This window comes from Ascaphus truei, chromosome 2 (genome assembly GCF_040206685.1).
Source record: "Ascaphus truei isolate aAscTru1 chromosome 2, aAscTru1.hap1, whole genome shotgun sequence".
Classification (NCBI taxonomy): domain Eukaryota; kingdom Metazoa; phylum Chordata; class Amphibia; order Anura; family Ascaphidae; genus Ascaphus; species Ascaphus truei.
Window position 1 is genome coordinate 275,688,613 of NC_134484.1, and position 22,196 is coordinate 275,710,808.

Here is a 22,196-nt window from a genome sequence, read left to right on the forward strand (position 1 = left end):
GGGTGCCAGTAGCCACTCCAGGGTTCACTATATGGCGGCTTTTCAAAGCTCCCAGGCCCTGCGGGCCAATAGGAAGCCATAACATCTTCTGGTGCAGCTTCCTATTGGCCCATGTGACGAGGAAGCTGAAAATTGCAGAGATACTACACCCCCTTCAGAGTTAAGTATCTCCAGAAGCAGGGGGTCCACGGAACTGAAATAAATTGGGTTCAGTTCCGGAGACCCCCGCTTCAAACTTGTATTAAAAAAATAAAGAAAAGAAGAAAAAAAACATCTTGGATTGCTCCTTTAAGGAACTTGCACCACTTTAGATTTAAAATGTACACATATTGTTCAAACAGGTTAGGAAGGAAAGTAGAAAATGCATTGAATAGCCTACCTGGTTGCCAGTGTCTGAACTTCAGTATGTTTTTCTTTATATATTGCTTTGTATCCCTGAATAAATGATAAGTATGATTTCGGTGTCACGTGAGTAGAGCGACGGTATCTTAGGAAGTAGTCCACACACTTTTCTGCCACTCCATCCTGGAATGAACCCATGCACTCAACAACCTCTTTCTTGGTCTCTGGGGTGCAGTCAACAGCAAATGAAGAGAGGAAGTGTTCAGACACTAAAGAAATGCAGACCTTATTAATAAAAATTAAAAATACATTGATATATATTTTTTACAACATTATTTTAATATGATTGTATTACTCAGCATTGTTACATTTTCAATTATTTAAATCAGTCATATTTCTGCAGGTTGCACTATATCCATATATTCTGTACCATATGTTTAAAGCATGTTGGTGATAAATGTTTCAGAGGCTTTTGGCACTAAACATCTTTGTGCTCTTCTAGTCCTTTTACTGCTTTTCTCATTTATTTGCATAGTATTTGAAGATATAATGGCCATATCATCTACTGTAATGTACACAATACTACAATAGTACTGTTTTTTTAATAGTAAAGTATATTTTCTTAATATCACATCCTGTGAAGAATTAGGGTTACTATCTGGCAGTTATCTCCAGTAAACTCTACATTCATGAGGACTAAGATGAACAAAAACTTTATTATAATATGTATTACAGTATGTATTTAAACCACAGTTCCCTTCCCCACCACACACCTGAACTTGCTGATTAAGAAAAACAATGCTCTATTTCCCTATCATTACTATGATTCTGGAAGTTCTAAAGTTTTACGCAAGATACACAAATTTACCTGCTACTAAAGCATCCTTGGGCCATCGGCTAAACCAATCCATCGTGCAACCTGAAATGAGGGCAGGAAATTTAAGAGCTCGGTTCCTAAATTTTTCCCCAACTGGGGAAAAACAGAGCACCACATGAAGATTCTGCCGGACTCTAGTCATGAAGAAGTCATATAGGTTCTCATTGGTGGGAGGTCGCCGAGGGTACTCTTTTTTCATAACAGGGATAAGGTCACTGGTGATCTCATCAATTTCATCCCGAGCAAATAGATTTGATACCTGTAGAGAGTAAATTGAAAATCTTTCTTATGGCTAGAATAAAATGTATATGGACAGTACTCCTCCCTACCAGGAGCAAAAACAAACTTCAAATAAAAAGAAAACAAAATACTGGTAATTAAATATTGTCCTACCTCTCCTGACGAGAGAACATTGTTCATGTATTCCAAGAAAGATTCATCTTTGATCTCATTGTCAGTAAAAATAAAACTGATGCCTTTGCCTTGTTGACCTGCAGTTCTGTATAAGACCTTTAGATCTTCCATCAGGTTTGAAGTGTTGTAAGATCTGCAAGAAAAATATAGATCATTATTTAAAGGGTTAATGTTTAAATGTAAATACGTGTTAATGTTAAAAAAAAAAATTTCACCCAAAAACATCATAAGAAGAAGAAAATTGAGACATGAGATACAGGACTTAAATCATCCCAAAATATTAGAAGAGATTTACCTTTACACATACTTATCCTTATGATCTTATATGTTACATACCAACACACTAGCAATAGCGCAAAAGATTGTTATTTAGTATTTACTAGCTGAGAGACCCGGCGTTGCCCGGGATGTAATGTTCCCGCTCCTCTCTCTCTCCTCTCCCCTTCCCCCTCTCTGTGTTTGTCCCCCATTCACATCAATCCAGTTACCCCCCCCTCCCTCCTTTACAGCTCTGTTTGTCCCCCTTTACAGCTTCATGCAGTGTGTGTGCGTCAGTCATTGTGTGTGCGTCAGTTAGTCACTGTGTGTGTGTGTGCACGCGCGTCAGTGAGTCTGACGCAGAAACACAAACACACACACACAAAGACTGACTGACGCACACACACAGTCAGTGTGTGCGTGTGTGTGTGCCTCAGTCAGTGTGTGCGCGTCAGTCCGTGTGCGTGCGGCAGTCAGTCAGTCAGTGTGTGTGTGCGTGCATCAGTCAGTCACTGTGTGTGTGTGTGTGTGTGTGTGTGTGTGTGTGTGTGTGTGTGTGTGTGTGTGTGTGTGTGTGTGTGTGTGTGTGTGTGTGCGTGGGTGTGGGGGGGTGTCAGTCAATGTGTGTGACAGTCAATGTGTGTGTCAGTCAGTGTGTGTGTCAGTCAGTGTGTGTGTCAGTCAGTGTGTGTGTCAGTCAGTGTGTGTGTCAGTCAGTGTGTGTGTGTGCACGTCAGTCAGTGTGTGTGTGTCAGTGTGTGTGTGTGTCAGTGTGTGTGTGTCAGTGTGTGTGTGTGTGTGTCAGTGTGTGTGTGTGTCAGTGTGTGTGCGCCAGTCAGTGTGTGCGCGTCAGTCTGTGTGTGTGTGTGTGTGCGTCAGTCTGTGTGTGTGTGTGTGTGTGTGTGTGTCAGTCTGTGTGTGTGTGTGTGTGTGTGTGTGTGCGTCAGTCTCTGTGTGTGTCAGTCAGTGTGTGTGTGTGCGCATCAGTGTGTGTGTGTGTGTGTGCGCGTGCGTCAGGGTGTGTGTGCGTATGGCTGTCGGGTTGTGTGCGTGCGGCTGTGAGGGGTTGTGTGCGTGCAGCTGTGAGGGGTTGTGTGTGTGCGGCTGTGAGGGGTTGTGTGCGTGCGTCAGTACGTGTGTATGTGTGTGTGTGTGTGTGTGTGTGTGTGTGTGCGTGCGTGCGTCAGTCAGTGTCTGTGTCTGTGTGTGTGTGTGCGTGCGTGAGTCAGTGTGTGTGTGTGTGCGTGCATCAGTCAGTGTGTGCATGTGCGTCAGTCAGGGTGTGTGTGCGTGCGGCTGTCAGGGTTTGTGTGCGTGCGCCAGTCAGGGTGTGTGCGTGCGCCAGTCAGGGTGTGTGCTTGCGTCAGTCAGGGTGTGCGCGTGCATCAGTCAGGGTGTGTGCGTGCATCAGTCAGGGTTTGTGTGCGTGCGTCAGTCAAAGGGCAGGCATGGGGGGGGTGAAGGTCAGTGGTAGGGGGGTGAAGGGCAGGGGTAGGGGGGGTGAAGGTCAGGGGTGGTGGGGGGTGAAGGGCAGGGGTTGGGGGGGTGAAGGGCAGGGGTAGGGGGGGTGAAGGGCAGGGGTAGAGGGGTGAAGGGCAGGGGTAGGGGGGTGAAGGGCAGGGGTAGGGTGGGTGAAGGGCAGGGGTAGGGGGGGTGAAGGGCAGGGGTAGGGGGGGGGTGAAGGGCAGGGATAGAGGGGGTGAAGGGCAGGGGTAGGGGGGTGAAGGGCAGGGGTAGGGGGGGTGAAGGGCAGGGGTAGAGGGGGGGTGAAGGGCAGGGGTTGGGGTGAAAGTGAGGCACAAATTGTTGGCAGGAGTAAAATGTCCCTCTACACACACACACACACACACACACACACACACACACACACACACACACACACACACACACACACACACACACACACACACACACACACACCAGTGAGAGGTGGTGGAGAGTGGGACTGCCGCAGATCCGAGGAGGCTGCTTGGCCCCCCAGTGGCCAGGGAGGTAGCACCGGGGAGTTAACGCCGGGGAGTTAAGGCCGGTGAGTTAGCGGCCGGGGAGTTAGGGGCGGGGGGGTAAGGGAGCGCCGGGGAGGTAAGGGAGCGCCGGGGAGGTAAGGGAGCGTTGGCGGCTGGGGTAGGAGGGCCGCGCTTACCCTCCGTCCGGGAGCCGGTGCAGGGTGGCGGCGCACGTGGTGGGGTTGTTACGGAGAGTTAAGGGTGCGGCGGTGAGGTAGCGCCTCACTTCCCCTCTGTCTTTCCGGGAACCGGTTGAGAGCGAGGGGGGAGGAGCCTGAAGGTGGCGGCAGGAGGGCCGCGCTTCCCCTCCGTCCGGGAGCCGGTGGGGGGGGGGGGGGACAGGGTGTGTGTCCCCGTCCTTTGGCCCGTCACTCCGCCTCAGGCCAATGAGAGGTGTGCGGGGGCGGGCGGGCCAAGGGACCAATGAGATTTCCCCTAGGGACATAGGACATCCAGACAGGCATACAGTGCTTTCACTAATATAGTATAAGATTAATATATATCTTTTTATCTTTGGTGCTAAAAATAAATAGCTTGTTGAGACTATGACTCAACTTTTCCAAATGTTGCTAAGCCTTTACACTCCAAAAGACATACACTGGTTTTTCCCTAGTCTTGTAGATGAGACTTTGATAAATATATTAATAGGAGGAGAAATACATTTACCTGCTTAAAGTGATCTGGAATGTGTTATATCCAGAAATATAAGATGCAAGTTTGGTCAAGCTCTGTTTCCCTGAACCGCCTACACCAACTAGAAGGGCATTTCCTCGTGGTGTACGAATGATACGAGAAACCTGCGCAACATTACAGTACCATAAAAAATTAATTTATACAGTATAATACTCGCCATTCTTGTTCAAGCTAAAAAAAAAAATGCATTAAAAAGATTTACCTTTTAAATGTGCAGTGCTGAACAATTACTGTATATAAAATTATTTAGCTCTGATCAACAGCCAGCATGGCTTAACATAAAACATTTAACAGTGAAAAGGCTTTTATTTTTATTAAAGAAAAGCGGAATTCCTCCAAATCTGTTTCTTAATCATTTTTGGTAATATGCATATTGCGTCCTAAATGTAAGAATAATTTGACAGATGGTAAATAAAATTGGATGAAGTGAAGTCAGTATTTGCTCTCAACATTACAATTTAATTAAAGTATCCTCTCTATCAACTGTATATTTTCCTTTTAATCTATATAATATAACATTATGTTGTACAAACCCCTGACAAAAGGGCCAGGAGGCGTTGAAATATTGTGCTATTTTGCACATTTAACAGCCTTTCCCTGCTAACTTTCCCTTCCCTTGCATACTCTGAAATTTTTTTGTATGGCTGCTGGAGTTTTTTTGGGGGGGGGGATACATTAAAGAAGAAACTTGGTGAGACCAAAAGGAAAACATGAGTCTATCATTTTCTCGTATTTACTTCTTGAGTGCTGATCCAGTATGTTTTGTTTTGTACATTTCTCATAATCCACTTTGTTCACGTTTGTTATCCTTACTACAAACCAACCGTGACGTACAAAAATTAAATGAGTATCTGAATGAGGAAGAACTCTTGACTAGTAGAAGACTACAGTAGTTTATATGTATGTGTTGTTGGGAACCCGTTTGAAATGTACCTGTTATGCATACTGTATACTAATAGCACCACGCAATACAAGCCATCTTACCTTAATCAAATGAATCATGGCATCTTTGAAGAAGACCATATCTATTCCAGCTCCACGAATGCTCTCATTAAACATTTGCAGAAAACTGTTTAAGCGGTCCTTCAATTGACTAAATGATTCAATTGGCTCATAAATTTTGGGCATGTCAAAGACTGCCTCTTCTGGTTCCTCACCTGTATTATTTGGAAATTAAATATGCAGTTTTTTAATACAATTATATACAGTAGGCAGTATGTAAAAATGTTTACACCGGGGTTAACTTTGTTGGCCACGGACATAATATTTTCAGATTGTGGACATCTGAAGGGAAAATACAAAAACACAAAGGCTGAGAAGGACATGGACAACTAAATTTGTGCAGCTATTTGGTGCAAATGGCATGTACTGAAACAAAAATACAATTTGTCTCTAACCTACAACTCTCCCTTTACATGAAGAGTAAAGTCTAAACTGTATAGGTGTATTGATGTACACATTTTTATGTTTACCGACAGCAGCGTAATTTTTTACTAAAAAATTACTTTACAATTTAGGTAACTATTTAGCTAACACTTATGTTACTTACTAAGTAACGTGTTTGCACTGCATACAGTTTGTTCCAATCTTTCATTTAATGATCTTAACATTTGTGAACTGGAAGAAATTGTTGTTAAACAGTATACTGTTTTCTATACATGAGGAATTTTAAATTTGAAGAACTCTATTAGTTGTAAATTGCATCTACTGTACAAAATGCCCTACACTGTGTCCTACATAGTAGTTCATAGCAATTTACAAATGGGATAAATAACACTGAAGATTAAACCCTTAGGTACACTGGCGACACACTTTATTCGAGCTTGGCTAGTCCCACGAATTCGGGTATACCCGGGTGTATTGAGGTTTGTGACTGTTTTCTGCCCGAGTACATTGAGTTATTTTCCAAGCAGGGATTGAAGCATTTTATTCCTGCTGGCTGCAATACTGCACAGTATATATATATATACTGCATTACAATTCATGAATTTATGCCATCTGGTAGACACGCGAAGCATTGCAGCCTATTAAATCCTAATCATTATCATTTAACAGATCAGCCGCCCATCAGCCAGGCATGAACCCAGGCTGGGAAGGCAAATGCAACGGGGCTTGTCAGAGGTTAGGAGTGGCGCATTCCAGGTATCTGCCAGGTACATACCGGGTATTTGCTCGAATAAAGTGTGTCGGTGCAGTATTATCATATATTGCTTTCTATAGCAGTAAATGGGTTACTCTTCAGAATCGAACTCCTGTACAATATATTTGTTCAATAGGTTAGATCAGCGGTCCGCAAACTGGGGGCGCAAGATTGTTTAGGGGGGCGCATGCAGAGATTTTGCCAGGAGCAGAGAAAAAAGCCATTTGTAGCTGCAATTTCTCTTTTGGCCATTAGGTGGCACTGTGCTACACAGCTACACAGCAGCATCTCCTTCTTGCTTCTTGCATCAGTGTGCTGAGTGTGTGTAACATGGGGAGAGGGGGTGAGTGTGAGACTGGGACATGGGGAGGAAGTGTGAGAGTGGGACATGGGGAAGGAGTGTAGAGTGGGACATGGGGAGGGAGTGTGAGAGTGGGACATGGGGAGGGAGTGTGAGTGGGACATGGGGCGGGAGTGTGAGTGGGACATGGGGAGGGAGTGTGAGAGTGGAACATGGGAGGGAGTGTGAGAGTGGGACATGGGGAGGGAGTGTGGGACAGGGACAAGGGGAGGGAGTGTGAGAGTGGGACATGGGGAGGGAGTGTGAGACTGGGACAAGGGGAGGGAGTGTGAGAGTGGGACATGGGGAGTGAGTGTAGAGTGGGACATGGGGAGGGAGTGTGAGAGTGGGACATGGGGAGGGAGTGTGAGTGGGACATGGGGCGGGAGTGTGAGAGTGGGACATGGGGAGGGAGTGTGAGAGTGGGACATGGGGAGGGAGTGTGAGTGGGACATGGACAGGGAGTGTGAGTGGGACATGAGGAGGGAGTGTGAGAGTGCGACATGGGGAGGGAGTGTGAGACTGGGACATGGGGAGGGAGTATGTAGCCCCCTTTCCACAGCTGGAAAGGGGGCTACACATGTCTTATACTTTCTACAGCTTGTGTTATAAAGCCCTTATAAACTCCACAGCTGTCATTAGATGTCTGATAGATGCAAGTTCTGTACTTCATACAATATTGGGAAAAAACAGCCTCTGGGGAGGAAAGTGGAGCACAGCGCAGGGACAAATAGAAGGAACCAGCACACCATAGGTTAAAAGAACTACTTTATTGAGCGACTAGGGGAGACACCATGAAAGGAGCAACCACCCACTCTGACGCGTTTCGGGCTAAGGTATTAACTCATTTGGAGCAAGGTTAAAATTAACTTTCAATGTATTCCTACTTTGAAAACAAAGGTGCCATTTTCCCACATTACAAAAGCTACAAATAAAGCATTTGATCATTGAAATTCCCCTGATAACCCGACTGTTCCTTCTAACATTTTATTTTCAAGGTTTGTCAAACTTAGCACAGTTGAAGGTAACCACTTACTAAACAAAATAAAATAAAAAGTGAATACATTTAGCCATATACAGTATTTGATTTATACTTTATTTGTGTAACATGGTTAGTATTTTCTGCCTGTCTCTTCCCTCTGTCACTTAAGTCCCTAGCAGTCAAGGGCGCACCTACGAGTGCACAAATTGTATCTAGTGACTGCCTGGTCACATGATTTCCCCCCCAGAACTTTGCATCTTTGGTCCTCTTCTGCTGCAGTGACAGCCATTTGATGAACTACTAAGCTGAGTCTTTGCCGATCGGTCACAGGAGAACGGATCAATCAGTAATTTAGCTAATTACTTATCATTGTGTGGATTGTATTGATGCATATATTAAAGGGGGATATAATACAATTTAAAGAAAAAACGTCAGCTTGGACTGATGCTTTAATTTAAGCTTTGCCACAAATAGTTAAAATGGTAACTGATAAAAATCATGAAAGGCTCTATTCATTATATGAAATCAATATGTCATGTCTGTTTGATGTCTTTTTTATTACTTGGCTGTGAAGGTTCAGATACAAAAAAAAGTTTAACAAATTTGTGACACTCAAAAGAATAACTAAAAATATAGTATTTGACTTGGTCAGAAAAGTATATTTTCATTTAAGGACATTTCAAAGCCAATTGTTGAAATGTGGTTTTCAATCTTTCAATAGTACCCATTTAAAGCTTTAAGAACTGTGCCATTGCTGCATTATTTTTCATGTCACCTTTGTGACTGATTTAGACTAAAACAAAACAATCTGGGATAACATATTGCAATATTTTACCAGATTACTGCAAATGTTTGCCTATAATGCCAAATTGTGCCAAATAGCGGTTAAAATTTACGGTTTCAACATTTACTTGCAATTGTTTGAAAGAATAGCATAGCTTACTAAAAATGGGCCTTGGTGTCTGTAAAGAACTGATATACTATATATATGGCTACTTTCCAGTGCTCATAGAGCCTAATATGATGTCTATTAAAGCCATATAGTACAGTTCCACTCTATCTGCTGCTAAACTAAAGGCTTTTCATTAATGACACGTACAGTACACGTACACGTACACGTACAGTACATTCCCATACCTTGTAACAGAGTTACACATCACACTTACCTGTACCAGGCATTTTACCCTCCTTGCCTACTGTATTTTAAAATAAAATATTGTTTCTTAAATGTATTCATTTGCTACTTCAGTCTGAAACTAATCATACTACTTTATGTAATAGCTATAATAAATAGAGCTGGATGAAATTTTGTAAATGTTTTATACAATTGCACTGAAATCTAGCAGAACGGTGCTCATTATTAAAAAAAAAAAATTATATGAAATTTGTTAAATACCATCCATTTTTTCTTTTAAATAAATTTTCACTAATCTAAAAAGCATCTACCATGGCAGTTATCTAATATTTTAACAGATATTAAGGGTTTACTCTTCAACATCATAACATTTAAATAGTTTATTACATAATCAGCATTCAGAAAATGAATGAAACCGTTCTATATTTACTAAAAACTTTTGAAACACTAAATACATGTAAAATTCAAAAGAAAATATATAACAAAAGACAAAAAGCCTGAATGCTACATCCAAAATGAAACATTATACAGTTAATTACTTATCTGTCTGTTTTCTCATACGTAAGGGTCATTTAGTCAAATTATTTGGCCAAGGTGTTTTTAAGCCTGTAACCACAGCTTAAACATTTTTTACAGGTCCTAACTTTTATATATATAATATATTATATATATATTCAAAATAAACAGTTTTCCCTCAATCACCAATATGTCTAATTGGATTTTTTTCCCCATTTAGTTGTAATAAAGATGTATTAATTTTTTCCCCTTGTTTTGTAAATGTTTATTAAAGTCTTACAATTAATACTTTAAAGAGAATCAATTTTAAATGCTTTATCTGATAGATGTGTCTTATTATTTGGAAGATTTGTCATAAAGCATACCTTTATTACATAAAAATGTTCATTACCTGTTGCTTCAGCGGCATCTCGTAAAAAGTCAACAAAATATACATCAACTCCGTAGTCTATAGACTTTCTTCTTTCACCAAACTCATCTTCTACCAATTTCACTAGTGTCTTATCAAACCAATTCACATCCTCTAAGGTTGTAAATCGATCAGCGATAACACGTTTGCACTCATGCTTCCATAGCTTTATTAAAATCTGTTTAGGACAATTTTAAAGGGTATCAGTAAATGAGGAAAAAATATACCACAAGAGAATAAGAAATTACAAGCATACCGACACACTAATCTCTAAACATTTTAAACGCAATGGTGGTTATTCATTAAATTGTGATACTGCAGATCGGGGCACTATTACACAGAAATGGCTATTGAAGTCAATGGGTGTTTACATGCGATAGTGTCAGAAAAGGCATTAGCGCAGTTTAATGCAGAACACGCAATAATACAAATAAGGATACCCTTTTTATACACAATCTTAATTACTTCAATGCATCAGGGGCCCATTATAGAGCAGCTGAGATTGTGATTACCATGATGGGGCTTTATAGGCATTAGATGCAAAGCTCATTAGTGCCATAAATGAATGAGCACAACAATGCTTGATTGAGTATAGTATGTGATCAGGAAGAAAAAGGACAGGCAATTTGTAAAATGGGACATTTTTTTAAACCCCATTAAAACATGCTGTAAAACGTAGTAAATATATATTGTGGCAGGGCGGCCTTTCGGCAGGGTCAGTAAGACGCTGGGTCAGACACGGTATGCAACTTTAACTGTAGTGGTTTATTAGCCACAACCAAATAAACTCCAGGTGCACTGTCCCTTTAAGAAAACCAAATCATAGAAAATAAACACCTATTCCCTTTAGCAGAAGCTAACTACACCATAGCTTTCGCCGTTACTAACTGCATGGCCAGCTAAGCTGGTTCCCAAGCAAAAACATGCCCTGGCATATGCCACAGTGTAACACAGTCTCTGCATACAATAATAAGGGTTTTACTTATCCTTTGCTTGTCCTTTTTGGAGCAGATGTCCCTGCTTCAGCACGGTCTCTCCTCCTTTCTTCCTAGTGGAACTCGGCCCCATGTTGAGTCCAGATATATATATATAACACACACACACACATATATATATATATATATATATATATATATATATATATATATATATATACATATATACACATACATACATATGTGTAGCCATGCCTGGCTACTAATTTACCCTGCCTGAAATGTAAATCCTGGTACTGTGCAGGCAGTGTTAGGCCCAATCCAGGGTTTTCCCCACCAGCAAGCAGCTCCCTTGAGTGACAAGGGGGGTGGGCTAAGGCCTGTGTTCTGCCCAATAAAAGGCTCAGACCTTGGACCCTCCCCCAGGGTCCAGGGACCATCCAGAGGCTGGAGAGCAGAGATAGAGTATGCTGTGTATCCAGTGTATGCTGTATACAGAAAGAATAAAGACTATTCCTGTTATCAAATATACTTCTGCCTGGGCGTGCAGTCTGTCTGTGGGGAGTATGAGAGTTCTTCCGCAGGGACTGCTTTCAGCACTCCTGGAGCCTGTGGTAGATGGAGGCACTGACACCAAAGTGAGAGAGAACCATCTATCACCCCTAAAGCCTGTCCTGTTTCCACAACATCGGCGGAATCTCAGATCTACTGTGAGCCAACAAGTACTTAGCACAAATGTACACCTGGGAGCAAGGGAAATATCCCAGAGGGTGGGGAAACACCGCTACATTTGGAGGCGCTGATGAGATCATAAGGACAAGCTTTTACAGCTAAAGCAAGCCGCAGAAAGGTACAGAAGGTATGTTTTCAGACAGAGTGCAAAGAAGGATGGGGGGCCAGGTGTAGTTCCAGGGGACTCTTGTTTACCATAGCAGCAGCCCATCTTCCCCACCAAGGAGCTGCAGCCTGCGCTGTCCCAATGAGGTAAAGTGTGCTGAAGCACATTGTTATTGCTCTGGTTCTAGCCACCCCGAGGACTGATATGTATTATATTGTATATACATATATAAATATACATACACACACCCACCCACACACATAAATGCACACAATGTATTTCACAAGTGAACAGTTTGAAAAAAAGGTATCACAATATTACTTACTGTAGAATCCTTAATAACTTCAGCAATTGAGTTTAGCATTCCTTGCCAAATTCTTGAAAGATCTCGTAGATTAAAGATATAATGGAACTTGGCTGGAGTGGGCAACATTTTGATTTTAGTCATCTGCCACAGTTTGCGAGTCAAGGGCACAAGCTTAAACACAACCCTCTTTATGTCTTCTATAAATCCCCTTTGGACACAATAGTGGCCTAATCCAATCACACCTGAAATGCAAAATGCAAGATTCAATGCTTTTTTGTAGAGATGATTGAATTTGAATTTTTGGAATAAGAACCCACCAAAGCTCAGAATTCCAAGCAAAATGTAAAGTAATGCCACTCGCTAAATTTTTCTTGGATTACCAAACTTTGGGGAATCCATAAATCCACACTTGTTCATCTTCAAAAAAATGTTTGCACTACTGATTTACACTTCATAACATGTACCAAGAAAAATGTTGGAACATATTGGGAAAATGCTCTAGTTTTAGTCACTCCTGTAGCAGTGATGAAACTGTCCTGCCTACTTTAGAACAGGCCTGTTTTACAAACATACTGTAGCAAAAGTTCCTATTTAAAATTCTGAAGTGTCTATGCGTCCGTCATGCTCTATCTTCTACACCCTTTTTCACTTCTCAGTGATGTTATACATCAATTGAGTAAATTCCAGCAAAAATGAAAAAAACAATTCTTTCATCTGTTGCTCTTGATCTCTTACAACCTTTTTGCTGAAAGCTCTAAATATGTACATTCCATGAAAAAAATAGTTTGGTGTTTCAATTTCAACATTTGGAAGCCCAACATTCTGGGATTACAACAGATATGAAGCCCTTTGTGTAAGCATTCCAGAAAACAATTCAACATTTTTTAATTTCCAAAGCTTGGCCCCTGAAATTCAAAGAAAGAAAAAGTGGAAGGGAGCCCAGGTCGCCATACTGGCATTCAATGGGTTAATATCCCCCTATATATGCCACCTTTGATAGATCAATTAGGTGAGTTGGGGGGGAGTGAGGGGGATGTAGGTAGGTGCCACTGGGAGGGAGATTAGGCCCCCCTGAGGAAATATGGTAAGAGTTAACCCCTTATCTGTCTTAGCAGTCAGTAACGCATTCCTTGGCTATAAGAATAAAGCGCAAAACGCAAATAATTAAGTATATCAAAATAAATATTTTAGTAGTAAAAAGGTGAGTATTCTGCGTACATCAAAGTTATAGAACATTCGCATTTACGTGTACAGTGGCAGCCGATCTGAGTCTAAAACGGCTAGATCCGCGGTTCTCAGATTATCCCGGTTAGGTGCGTATTTTTGTCGTTTTCACCCGGAGTGAACTGCGTTATTTTCGCGCTCGTGATATTAGCATTTTATTCTCGCTGTCTGCAACACTGCAATGCCGTGTAAAAACTCAGGGGGGCGTTGCGAGCTGTTGTCTTGGAAGTCTAATACCTTCGCAGTTCAACCTACGTCAGTACACAGTCTGTGTGTGCGCGCGCAGTAATTGTAAATTTGCATATTTAAAGTATACATGCATTTGCAGTGCTGTGCTGCTGTACGTTATGTCACATTTGAAAATTGTTGAAACGCATAGGTGTGTACAGTACTGTAACAGTGTCACATTTCAGCATATACAGTGCTCTCCCCTCGCTCAGGATAATTAACTGCACTGCAGGGTATTTCAACTTCTTATCTTCTGTGCAATGCAGTACATCTCTCCCACACCATTCATTTGAACGTGTGTCTGGTTTCAATAACATTCCTGCTTGACAGCAGGAATTTACTGCGCATGCGCCTGTAACTTCGCCCACCACTGCTTGCTTGCCTGAGTGAGAGACCAAAAATTTTTTTAAAAAAAATTATTTTATTTTCTCCACAAGAGATTGCAAAAACCATCTTACAGTATTATGATATTCAATCTGTGCTGTAGCTTTTGACTGCGACCCTGCACATGGTTGATTTGTGTGCTTTTTACGTACTGTATTTGGGGGTGTATTATTATGATGAACTGCCTTTTGAAATCAAAGTATGTCTTTAGCTTTGAACTTCATGCAGCTGTACCCTGCAGCCCCCTCCCCCACGAACGCTACAGTAGCTCAAGGATTTGAAATTCCACGGAGTCGTTAATTTTCTGAATCTTGCCATTGTGTTCTTAATCCGTCCATAGCCGACCTACAAAGCCCCACTGCGCCTGTGTGTAATTCTCTTTGAGATGGGAGCTAGCTGCTTACTGCGCATGAGTCACCCAACCCCCCCCCTTTCCACAGAGTCGTTAATTTTCTGAATCTTGCCCTTGTGTTCTTAATCCGTCCATAACCGACCTAAAAAGCCTCACTGTGCCTGCGTGTAATTCTCTTTGAGATGCGCCTGTAACTTCACCCACCACTGCTTGCTTGAGTGCCCCCCCCAAATTTTTTAATTATGATTTTTTAACTATTGTTTTATCCACAAGCCTGCAAAAAGAATCTTGATATTACGATATTAAATCTGTGCGTTTGCCTGCACATGGTTGATTTGTGTGCTTTTTATGTACTGTATTTGGGGGGTGTAGGGATCAAATTACAGTATTATGATGAACTGCCTTTTGAAATTACTGTACTCTACAGTACAGTATGTTATTTCTTTGAACTGCTGCACAACTAATCCTTCATCCCACCCCCACGCACACACAAACTCTTATCGACAGACACCTCCACAGAGTCATTCATTTTCTGAAGTTAGTCATTGTGTTTTTAATCCGTCCCTAGCCGAGCGTCAATCGCCTCACTGCGCCTGCGTGTACTCTAATCCTTTTAGAGATGGGAGCTTGCTGCTTACTGCGCATGAGTCACCCAACCCCCTCTCTCCACAGAGTCGTTAATTTTCTGAATATTGCCATTGTGTTCTTAATCCGTCCATAGCCGACCTACAAAGCCTCAGTGCGCCTGCGTGTAATCACCCCCCCCCCCCCCAACCCTTTGAGGCTTTGTTTACAGTAACGCTTTGGAAAATCCCTTCTCGATTTTGAAATGTAAATCCGATTTGCACAGCATTGTGAGAATTGAGAGTTAAAAAAACCATTAACTGATTCATTGGTGTACTGTAGGGGTGGGGGGGGGGTTGTGGTTGTTGTAAATGATTATGACTAGCAGGAATGTGAATAAATATTTATTTTATCAGGAACCAAAAAATAAAAATATAAAAATAATCATGAATAATACATAATGCAGTCTTTATTAAGTTCTTTTGGCAGATTGAAATGGGATAAACATTTAGAAAACATTTCTAAAACATGGGGAAACATGAATAATGCATATTTATAAGAATATTACTTAATTATATATATATATATATATATATATATATATATATATATATATATATATATATATATATATATATATATATATATATATATATTATATATTATTAAGTAATATTCTTATAAATATGCATTATTCATGTTTCCCCATGTTTTAGAAATGTTTTCTAAATGTTTATCCAATTTCAATCTGCCAAAAGAACTTAATAAAGACTGCATTATGTATTATTCATGATTATTTTTATATTTTTATTTATATATATATATATATATATATATATATATATATATATATAGTAATATTGTTTTTTCCGTCTTTATCTTGTTCCTCATTCTGTGTACAGTACAGTAGTTCATTGAGAGAGGAGAGGTTTTGTGTACCTCATTACTGCTGTTTATATACTGTACATTTGACTGTACAAACAGATTAAACAGGACACAGAACCCCACCTTCCCCCAGGCCACCCTTTTTTCCTGAAACGACAAGAAAACAAAAAATTCCAGCTCCTGAGGGCCGCAAACAGGCACGGTTTTCAAGGTTGTCCTGAAAACCGGGCCTGGCTGCTGCCCTCGAGGACTGTAGTGGTGCAGACCTGACTGTTTTGCACACCATCCCACTGTACAGTATACTGTATGTTTCTTTAATAAAGTAGATGTTGCGTTTTGTATACTGTATTTTATGAATAAATAATTTTTTTAATTACAGGTAAGCCATACTGTTGTGCTGAACTGTATTGTACATGTTTTGACCTGCTGTACTTAAATAAAGAAGATGTTGTTGTGTGTTTTTTAACTTGTATTTATACAGAAATGTTTTAACTTGCTGTACACACACACAGGACCTGCACAATGCCAGTCCCTGAGGGCCGCAAACAGGCAAGGCTTTCAAGGTTGTCCTGAAAACCGGGCCTGTCTGCTGCCCTCGAGGACTGTACTGGTGCAGACTGTTTTGCACACCATCCCACTGTATATGTTTTGACTTGCCGTTCTTTGATAAAGGAGATGTTGCGGTTTGTATATTTTATGAATAAAGAATTTGTTTTTAAAACATGTGACTGTAAACCATACATTTACTTTCTATAAATAAATGTTTTCACAACTGTAGCAGTAAACCATACACCTGTTGATGTTTTGAATTGCTGTGCACTTAAAATGTTTCTACATTGTACAGTATTTGTAAATAAATGTTTTTGTACTTACTCCACCAATAAAAGAACATGTTGATTTATTTTACATTGTTCCATTGGCTCCTTTGCTACTGTAACAAAATACAGTGTTTCTAGAATGTACACTACTGTCCAGGCACACTGTACTGTATACTGTAGGCATTCTCAGTACAAGAGTATTAAAAAAAATAGAAGACACATACAGTACAGTACTGTATGTACTGGCACTGTATAGAAGACACATACTGTATGTACAGTACTGTAATACATGTAGAATAAATGCATAGTTTTTATTTTTTCGGGTTTATTACACAGTATACTGTTTATAAAGTATTGTATACTGTACGGCCGCAAAACATCAGCATAGTGTACATCAGCCACTAAACTGTAGACTCCGGTACGTGGGTTTTTAAATCCGATTCAGCAATGTGCAGGAATTGTTACACAAAGCGATATTATCCATCGAAATCCCTCCATTAGCCGTTTTCAATTCTGAGGAAAAACAAAAAGAAATTTTTTACTGTAATGGTCTAAAGAAGTTCCCAGTCAGTCCCACCAATAATTTTCTCGGGGGGCGTCTCCTGTTCACATGCGCATGCGCCTACCGTCGATGTAATGACACGCATACTGTACTGCGTTCCACCAATAGTTCAGTATCTGCAGTACAGTACTGTAAAAGCCGCTCAGCCAATAATATTGCTTACAGGAGAACCGCTTGACTTTTGAATCGCACCAATATTGATACTGTATTGTCAAAATAAAAAAAACACAGAAAATAATACGGCAACAATACTCACCATAGAATTTCCAATTCAGCTGGCGCCGGTCCACTGCCAGTCCAGCGTTCTTGATCATCCACGTCGATAGTTTGCAGTGGGACTAGTCCACCTGTAGTCAGCTGATGAGGCTGGAAATTGCTTAGGTACATGCAAGCTTGATCGAAACTGCACGCGAAATCCGGCTCAGGCTCAGGGTTGTCACTGACGGCAGGACCGTCATTGGAAGCCGGTGCTGGTGCATTGCTTGGCAGCGACTGTCGTTTCTTAGTTGGTTTTAACACGACCCTTCGCCTTTTGCCGTCTGCATGATCATAGATACAGGAAAAAGCCGATGATACACACCACTACCCTCCAACAAATTGTGGCTCAATACGATAAAAACAGGGATCACTACATAACCTTTTCCTTACTGCACGCTTCCACGTATGAGGAGCTGGCGAAAATTTGTAAAAATCATAGTTTTCGATAAAATACTGATAAATTTGAACAACTGTTGCCATCTTATCATCTGTTGCATTAATCGTGGCCCATATCAAATACGCGTAACTTCTGTCGGGTTTTTGGAAAACGGGCTGCACTTGAACACTCATGGCGGGCGGGTCTCTGGAGAATACTGTAACCGAAACTGGTCTTTGTCTTTCTTTAATATGAAAAGCCTAAATTGATACATTTTTGCAACCTCTTCCTTCAGTCACAAGGCCAAGTTACAATAGCACACTGTGGTATTTTTTTAAAACTAAACACCTGAAAGTCGACACATTACTGAAGCGCATGCACATTACAATTCATGAATATCTGCCATCTGGCGGACACGCTAAGAATTGCAACCTATTAAATCCAAACCATTCTCAATAAACGCGTCAACCGCACATGACCCGTGGCTGAGAACGCAAAATGAATGCGGCATGCTCCAGGTGAAGTGCGTCGCATTCCAGGAAAAAGCCAGGGAAAAAACGGCGATGTGTTAGAATCAGATGTGCCGCAGCAGTATCAATACACGAAATTACCACACAGAAGTCATCAAGGTGGAGGGTTAGGAGGATGTGTCTTTGGTAAATCGTCTCCCGCAGTTTCCAGATGTCATCTGGGTCTTTCACGGTAACAGCAACCTGCAACCAGCATCCAGATCGTCCAAGGGATGAAAATGGTAAGACCACTTATTTGTCTGTCCCGTAATGCACACTATGTGTGTTCTCCAAGGAAAGTTCATGCAGTCATCAGCTGGTTAGTTGGTAGCGTGGGTACATAGGAAAGTATTCCCACCACAGTCAATCTGACCGGCACTCGGCAATGCTAGCCCGCCCAGGTGATCGCGCATCGATATGACGTCACACGGAAAAGGCGTGGCTTGCACAGTACACACCCGATCGATATAACCAAGGGCTAATGGCACAAGAAAAATGGCCAACTAGTCCCTTGCACACAGTACTTGCAGGAAGGTATTAAAAAGGTACCACAATACAATAAAAATATAATCCAACGTTTCGAAGCTAAAGAGTGCTACTTCATCAGGGAATGTTCTATAACTTTAATGTACGCAAAATACTCACCTTTTTACTACTTAAATATTTATTTTGATATACTTCATTATTTGCATTTTGCGCTTTTTTCTTGTTTCCTATCTCTAGTTCGTGGGAGTGCTGAGCCACTCTTTAATTATAGCAGCATACGCCAACATCAACGGTTTTGTATGGTTTATGTACATTTATCACTTCCACAGTAGGGTTGTGCCTAATATATATGTTTTGTTCAATGTGATCACGTTTTATAAGGATTAGTATTACATGTATATCACTATTGGACATTGTCTTTTACATGATTGAGTTGTCTTTTGGGTTGCGCATTTATTTTTTGTATATTTATTCCTTGGCTATGCCTTAATGGTAGACAGGGTTGGGGGGAATTAGGCTAGATCGTGTAGTTTGAAATATATATTTAACTCACTTGGAGCCTGTAGTTGTCAAGTCAGTCATGGGTTACCCATTGCTAGCTAGCCACTACTGGGTTAATATATTACAAAGTAGATAAAAGGTCAGTGAATTAACCTTTATCATGTACTGTAATGTAGGGAATAGAAATTATTTCATGTTATTTTAAGATAACAGCGTTATCCTGAAATAATGCAACGACAATGAGCCTAGTAACAGCTAGTTTTGGGGTGCATATTATTAGTTTAGGGAGTATAATGTTAACTCAGGAAAATAAGATCCATTCCTGATTGAGTTAATGTCCCTTTATTTGCCCTGATATTACAGACTTTAATCAGTTTATGCTTGAGAGAGGAAGAAGAAACAGCAGCCGGTCAGACTCGTCCCTCCTGTGCTTCAGAGCTCAATCCAGTGGTTTCTATCCAGAAGTCTTATACATTACTTGCAAAGCCAGTATAACCATTCTCACGCTGATGAGAACCAAAAGGTCGAAATAGCAGTCTGGGAGTACAGTAGTTTTACTGGCTATGCACTTCATTAACCCATGCTGTACTGAAAGCTGTATAATATGGCAGGCATAAGCTTATAGGGGTTATCCATTTTAACATGGACAAGAAGCAAAAGTTGAAACTGTGTGCTCATTTGCATGTCATTTCTCAGAATCCCTGGCTGCAGTGGAAGCATTGTACTAAGGGGTAATGGGGAAAAGCAGGGTTGCAGACCTGCCTAAGACTTGTGAATATGTGCACAACTTATATTTTTATTTGCCATTCATTAATTAAAAGCTTAACATATCAAGCTGCCCTTAATCCCTCTAAAATTCTACAAACAAGAAGTCATGCATATGGAATGACTTGCGTGACATCTCACATGGGTGCCATAGAAACGGTCAAAATGACTATGCATAATCAGTTATTTTGTATTTTCTTACCAAAGATTTTGTCTATTGAGGCATTGGAAGGCAAAGTGCAGTTGAATATAGAAAACTGTCTTTTCAGTCTCTGTGGAATATCATTTCTCCCTCCACCAGGGTGGATCATAGCTGCAAGGAACTGTATGTCCACAATGTTGGTGAATTCCCCAGGTTTTTCCAAGTTGTAAACCCCATTTTGTTCCATCAGCTGTCGTACAATTTCGTTAGTCACCTAAAATCACATACATGATAAATGGGTTAGTTAAATAACAAATATTATTACACCTGATCTATTTGAAATGGAGAAATGGATCGTAAAGCATTTTTTCTCCTTTAATAAAAAAAATTATTAAGGGAATTGAGAATATCTCTTATGTGAAACCAGATATAAAGTATGCAATTCAAACCATGCACATTTTCATGGTTTGGTTATTGGAATACAAGATGTTCACATTTTTCACAATTCATCATATTTTACCACATTACTGTGACCAACATGCTAAATTTAGTGCAAGCCGAGTTGTACAGTACCTGGTGCAGACACAATTTTGTGTAAAAAAAAAAAAAAGTACACAGCATGATTCAAAACAGTGAGCACTAGTAAAACAATAACAGCTAAAAAACTAAAACACGTTAAAACTAATAAATTATGATGTTCTCAATGATGCTACAAACCTGATCGCCCCATTCATTAATCACGGGCATATTAACATCATCAATAAAGACTGTCATTTTCTTTCCTGCAGGAGGTCCATATGTTGTTCCCATGCGTTTATCCACATAGCTCTCAATTGTTCGCTGTAAAGATAAATAGATGAACATACAGTTCAATATATATAATATATAAAATATATATTGTAATGTCAGCACTTGTACAGTATTACTGACAATGTTGTGCATAAGCTACGTCAGATATGCCTTATAAAGAGTTTCAGAAATGTTTTGGGTTTATACCTTGATTAAAAGTTTCTGTTGCTCACATATTTTATGAATATCTAGCATTAGTATTAAAGTGAAATTATGCAAAAAGAAGAGCTAGATCAAGCTAATGTGAGTAATTACAAAATACAATTTAGGTTAAATGCCATATCAATGTACATCATATACAGTGTTCGACAATTAATAATAACTACTCGCCCGTGGCGAGTGGATTTAGGCCGCTGGCGAGCCGTGCTGCGGCTCTAAGAATTCCCCTGCTCGCACCAATTTTTAGTTTTTTTTAAATAAATAAATAATCCCCCTCCCTGATTGGTGTAACGTGGGGAAGAGGGCCGGCTGGCAGCTCTTGGTCAGCCCCAACCCCCCATACCCCCGATCCCCGCTTGCTGCTCGGGGCGGGAGGTAGGCTGGGGGGGTCCCGCGGCTGCTGCTGCCCAAGAGCTTCCCCTCCGTCCCACGCTCTGGTAATGGGAGCGGGGAAGCAGGCTGGCAGCTCTGGCTGCAGCCTGCGCACGCGGAAGCGGGGGGGCGGGAGGTAGGCTGGGGGGGTCCTGCGGCTGCTGCCCAGGCGCTTCCCCTCCATCCCACGCTCCTTTTGCACATGCGCAGGTAATGAGAGCGGGGAAGCAGGCTGGCAGCTCTCCCGTCACCATGGCTGCAGCCTGCGCATGCGCGCACGCGGGGGGGGGAGCACAGCACGTTCCTCCGGCCACGTTCCTCCCGGCCACGTTCCTCATGAAGAGGTTGGTGTGGCTGTGTGGCTGAGCGGCTGTCCTCCGCTGGCCCCCAATCCTCCCGCCTGACTGCCCGACCCTCCGTGCATGTCGGCTCAACCTCCCGCCTGCTTGTCGGGTTGCCCGACACCCCCGATTGGCTGCCGACCCCCCTGATTGGCTGCCCGACCCCCCCGATTGGCTGCCCGACCCCCCACCCCTGCATGGCTGCTCGACCCCCCCGATTGGCTGCCAG

At 41.5% G+C, this 22,196-nt stretch overlaps 1 protein-coding gene across 4 annotated transcripts in view; it reads right to left on the reverse strand.

Annotated features, from left to right (window-relative positions):
• DNAH5 (dynein axonemal heavy chain 5) overlaps positions 1 to 22,196 on the reverse strand; it is a 463,741-nt gene that overhangs the window by 67,881 nt on the left and 373,664 nt on the right. For all 4 annotated transcript variants that reach the window (XM_075586253.1, XM_075586252.1, XM_075586255.1 and 1 more), the window contains 9 exons: positions 20,964 to 21,086; positions 20,307 to 20,520; positions 12,211 to 12,434; positions 10,095 to 10,290; positions 5,575 to 5,747; positions 4,564 to 4,694; positions 1,613 to 1,766; positions 1,211 to 1,478; positions 380 to 611 (listed from right to left, as the gene is read on the reverse strand). In XM_075586253.1, the coding sequence (XP_075442368.1) occupies positions 380 to 611; positions 1,211 to 1,478; positions 1,613 to 1,766; positions 4,564 to 4,694; positions 5,575 to 5,747; positions 10,095 to 10,290; positions 12,211 to 12,434; positions 20,307 to 20,520; positions 20,964 to 21,086 (1,715 nt within the window). The remainder of the gene's footprint in view (positions 1 to 379; positions 612 to 1,210; positions 1,479 to 1,612; positions 1,767 to 4,563; positions 4,695 to 5,574; positions 5,748 to 10,094; positions 10,291 to 12,210; positions 12,435 to 20,306; positions 20,521 to 20,963; positions 21,087 to 22,196) is intronic.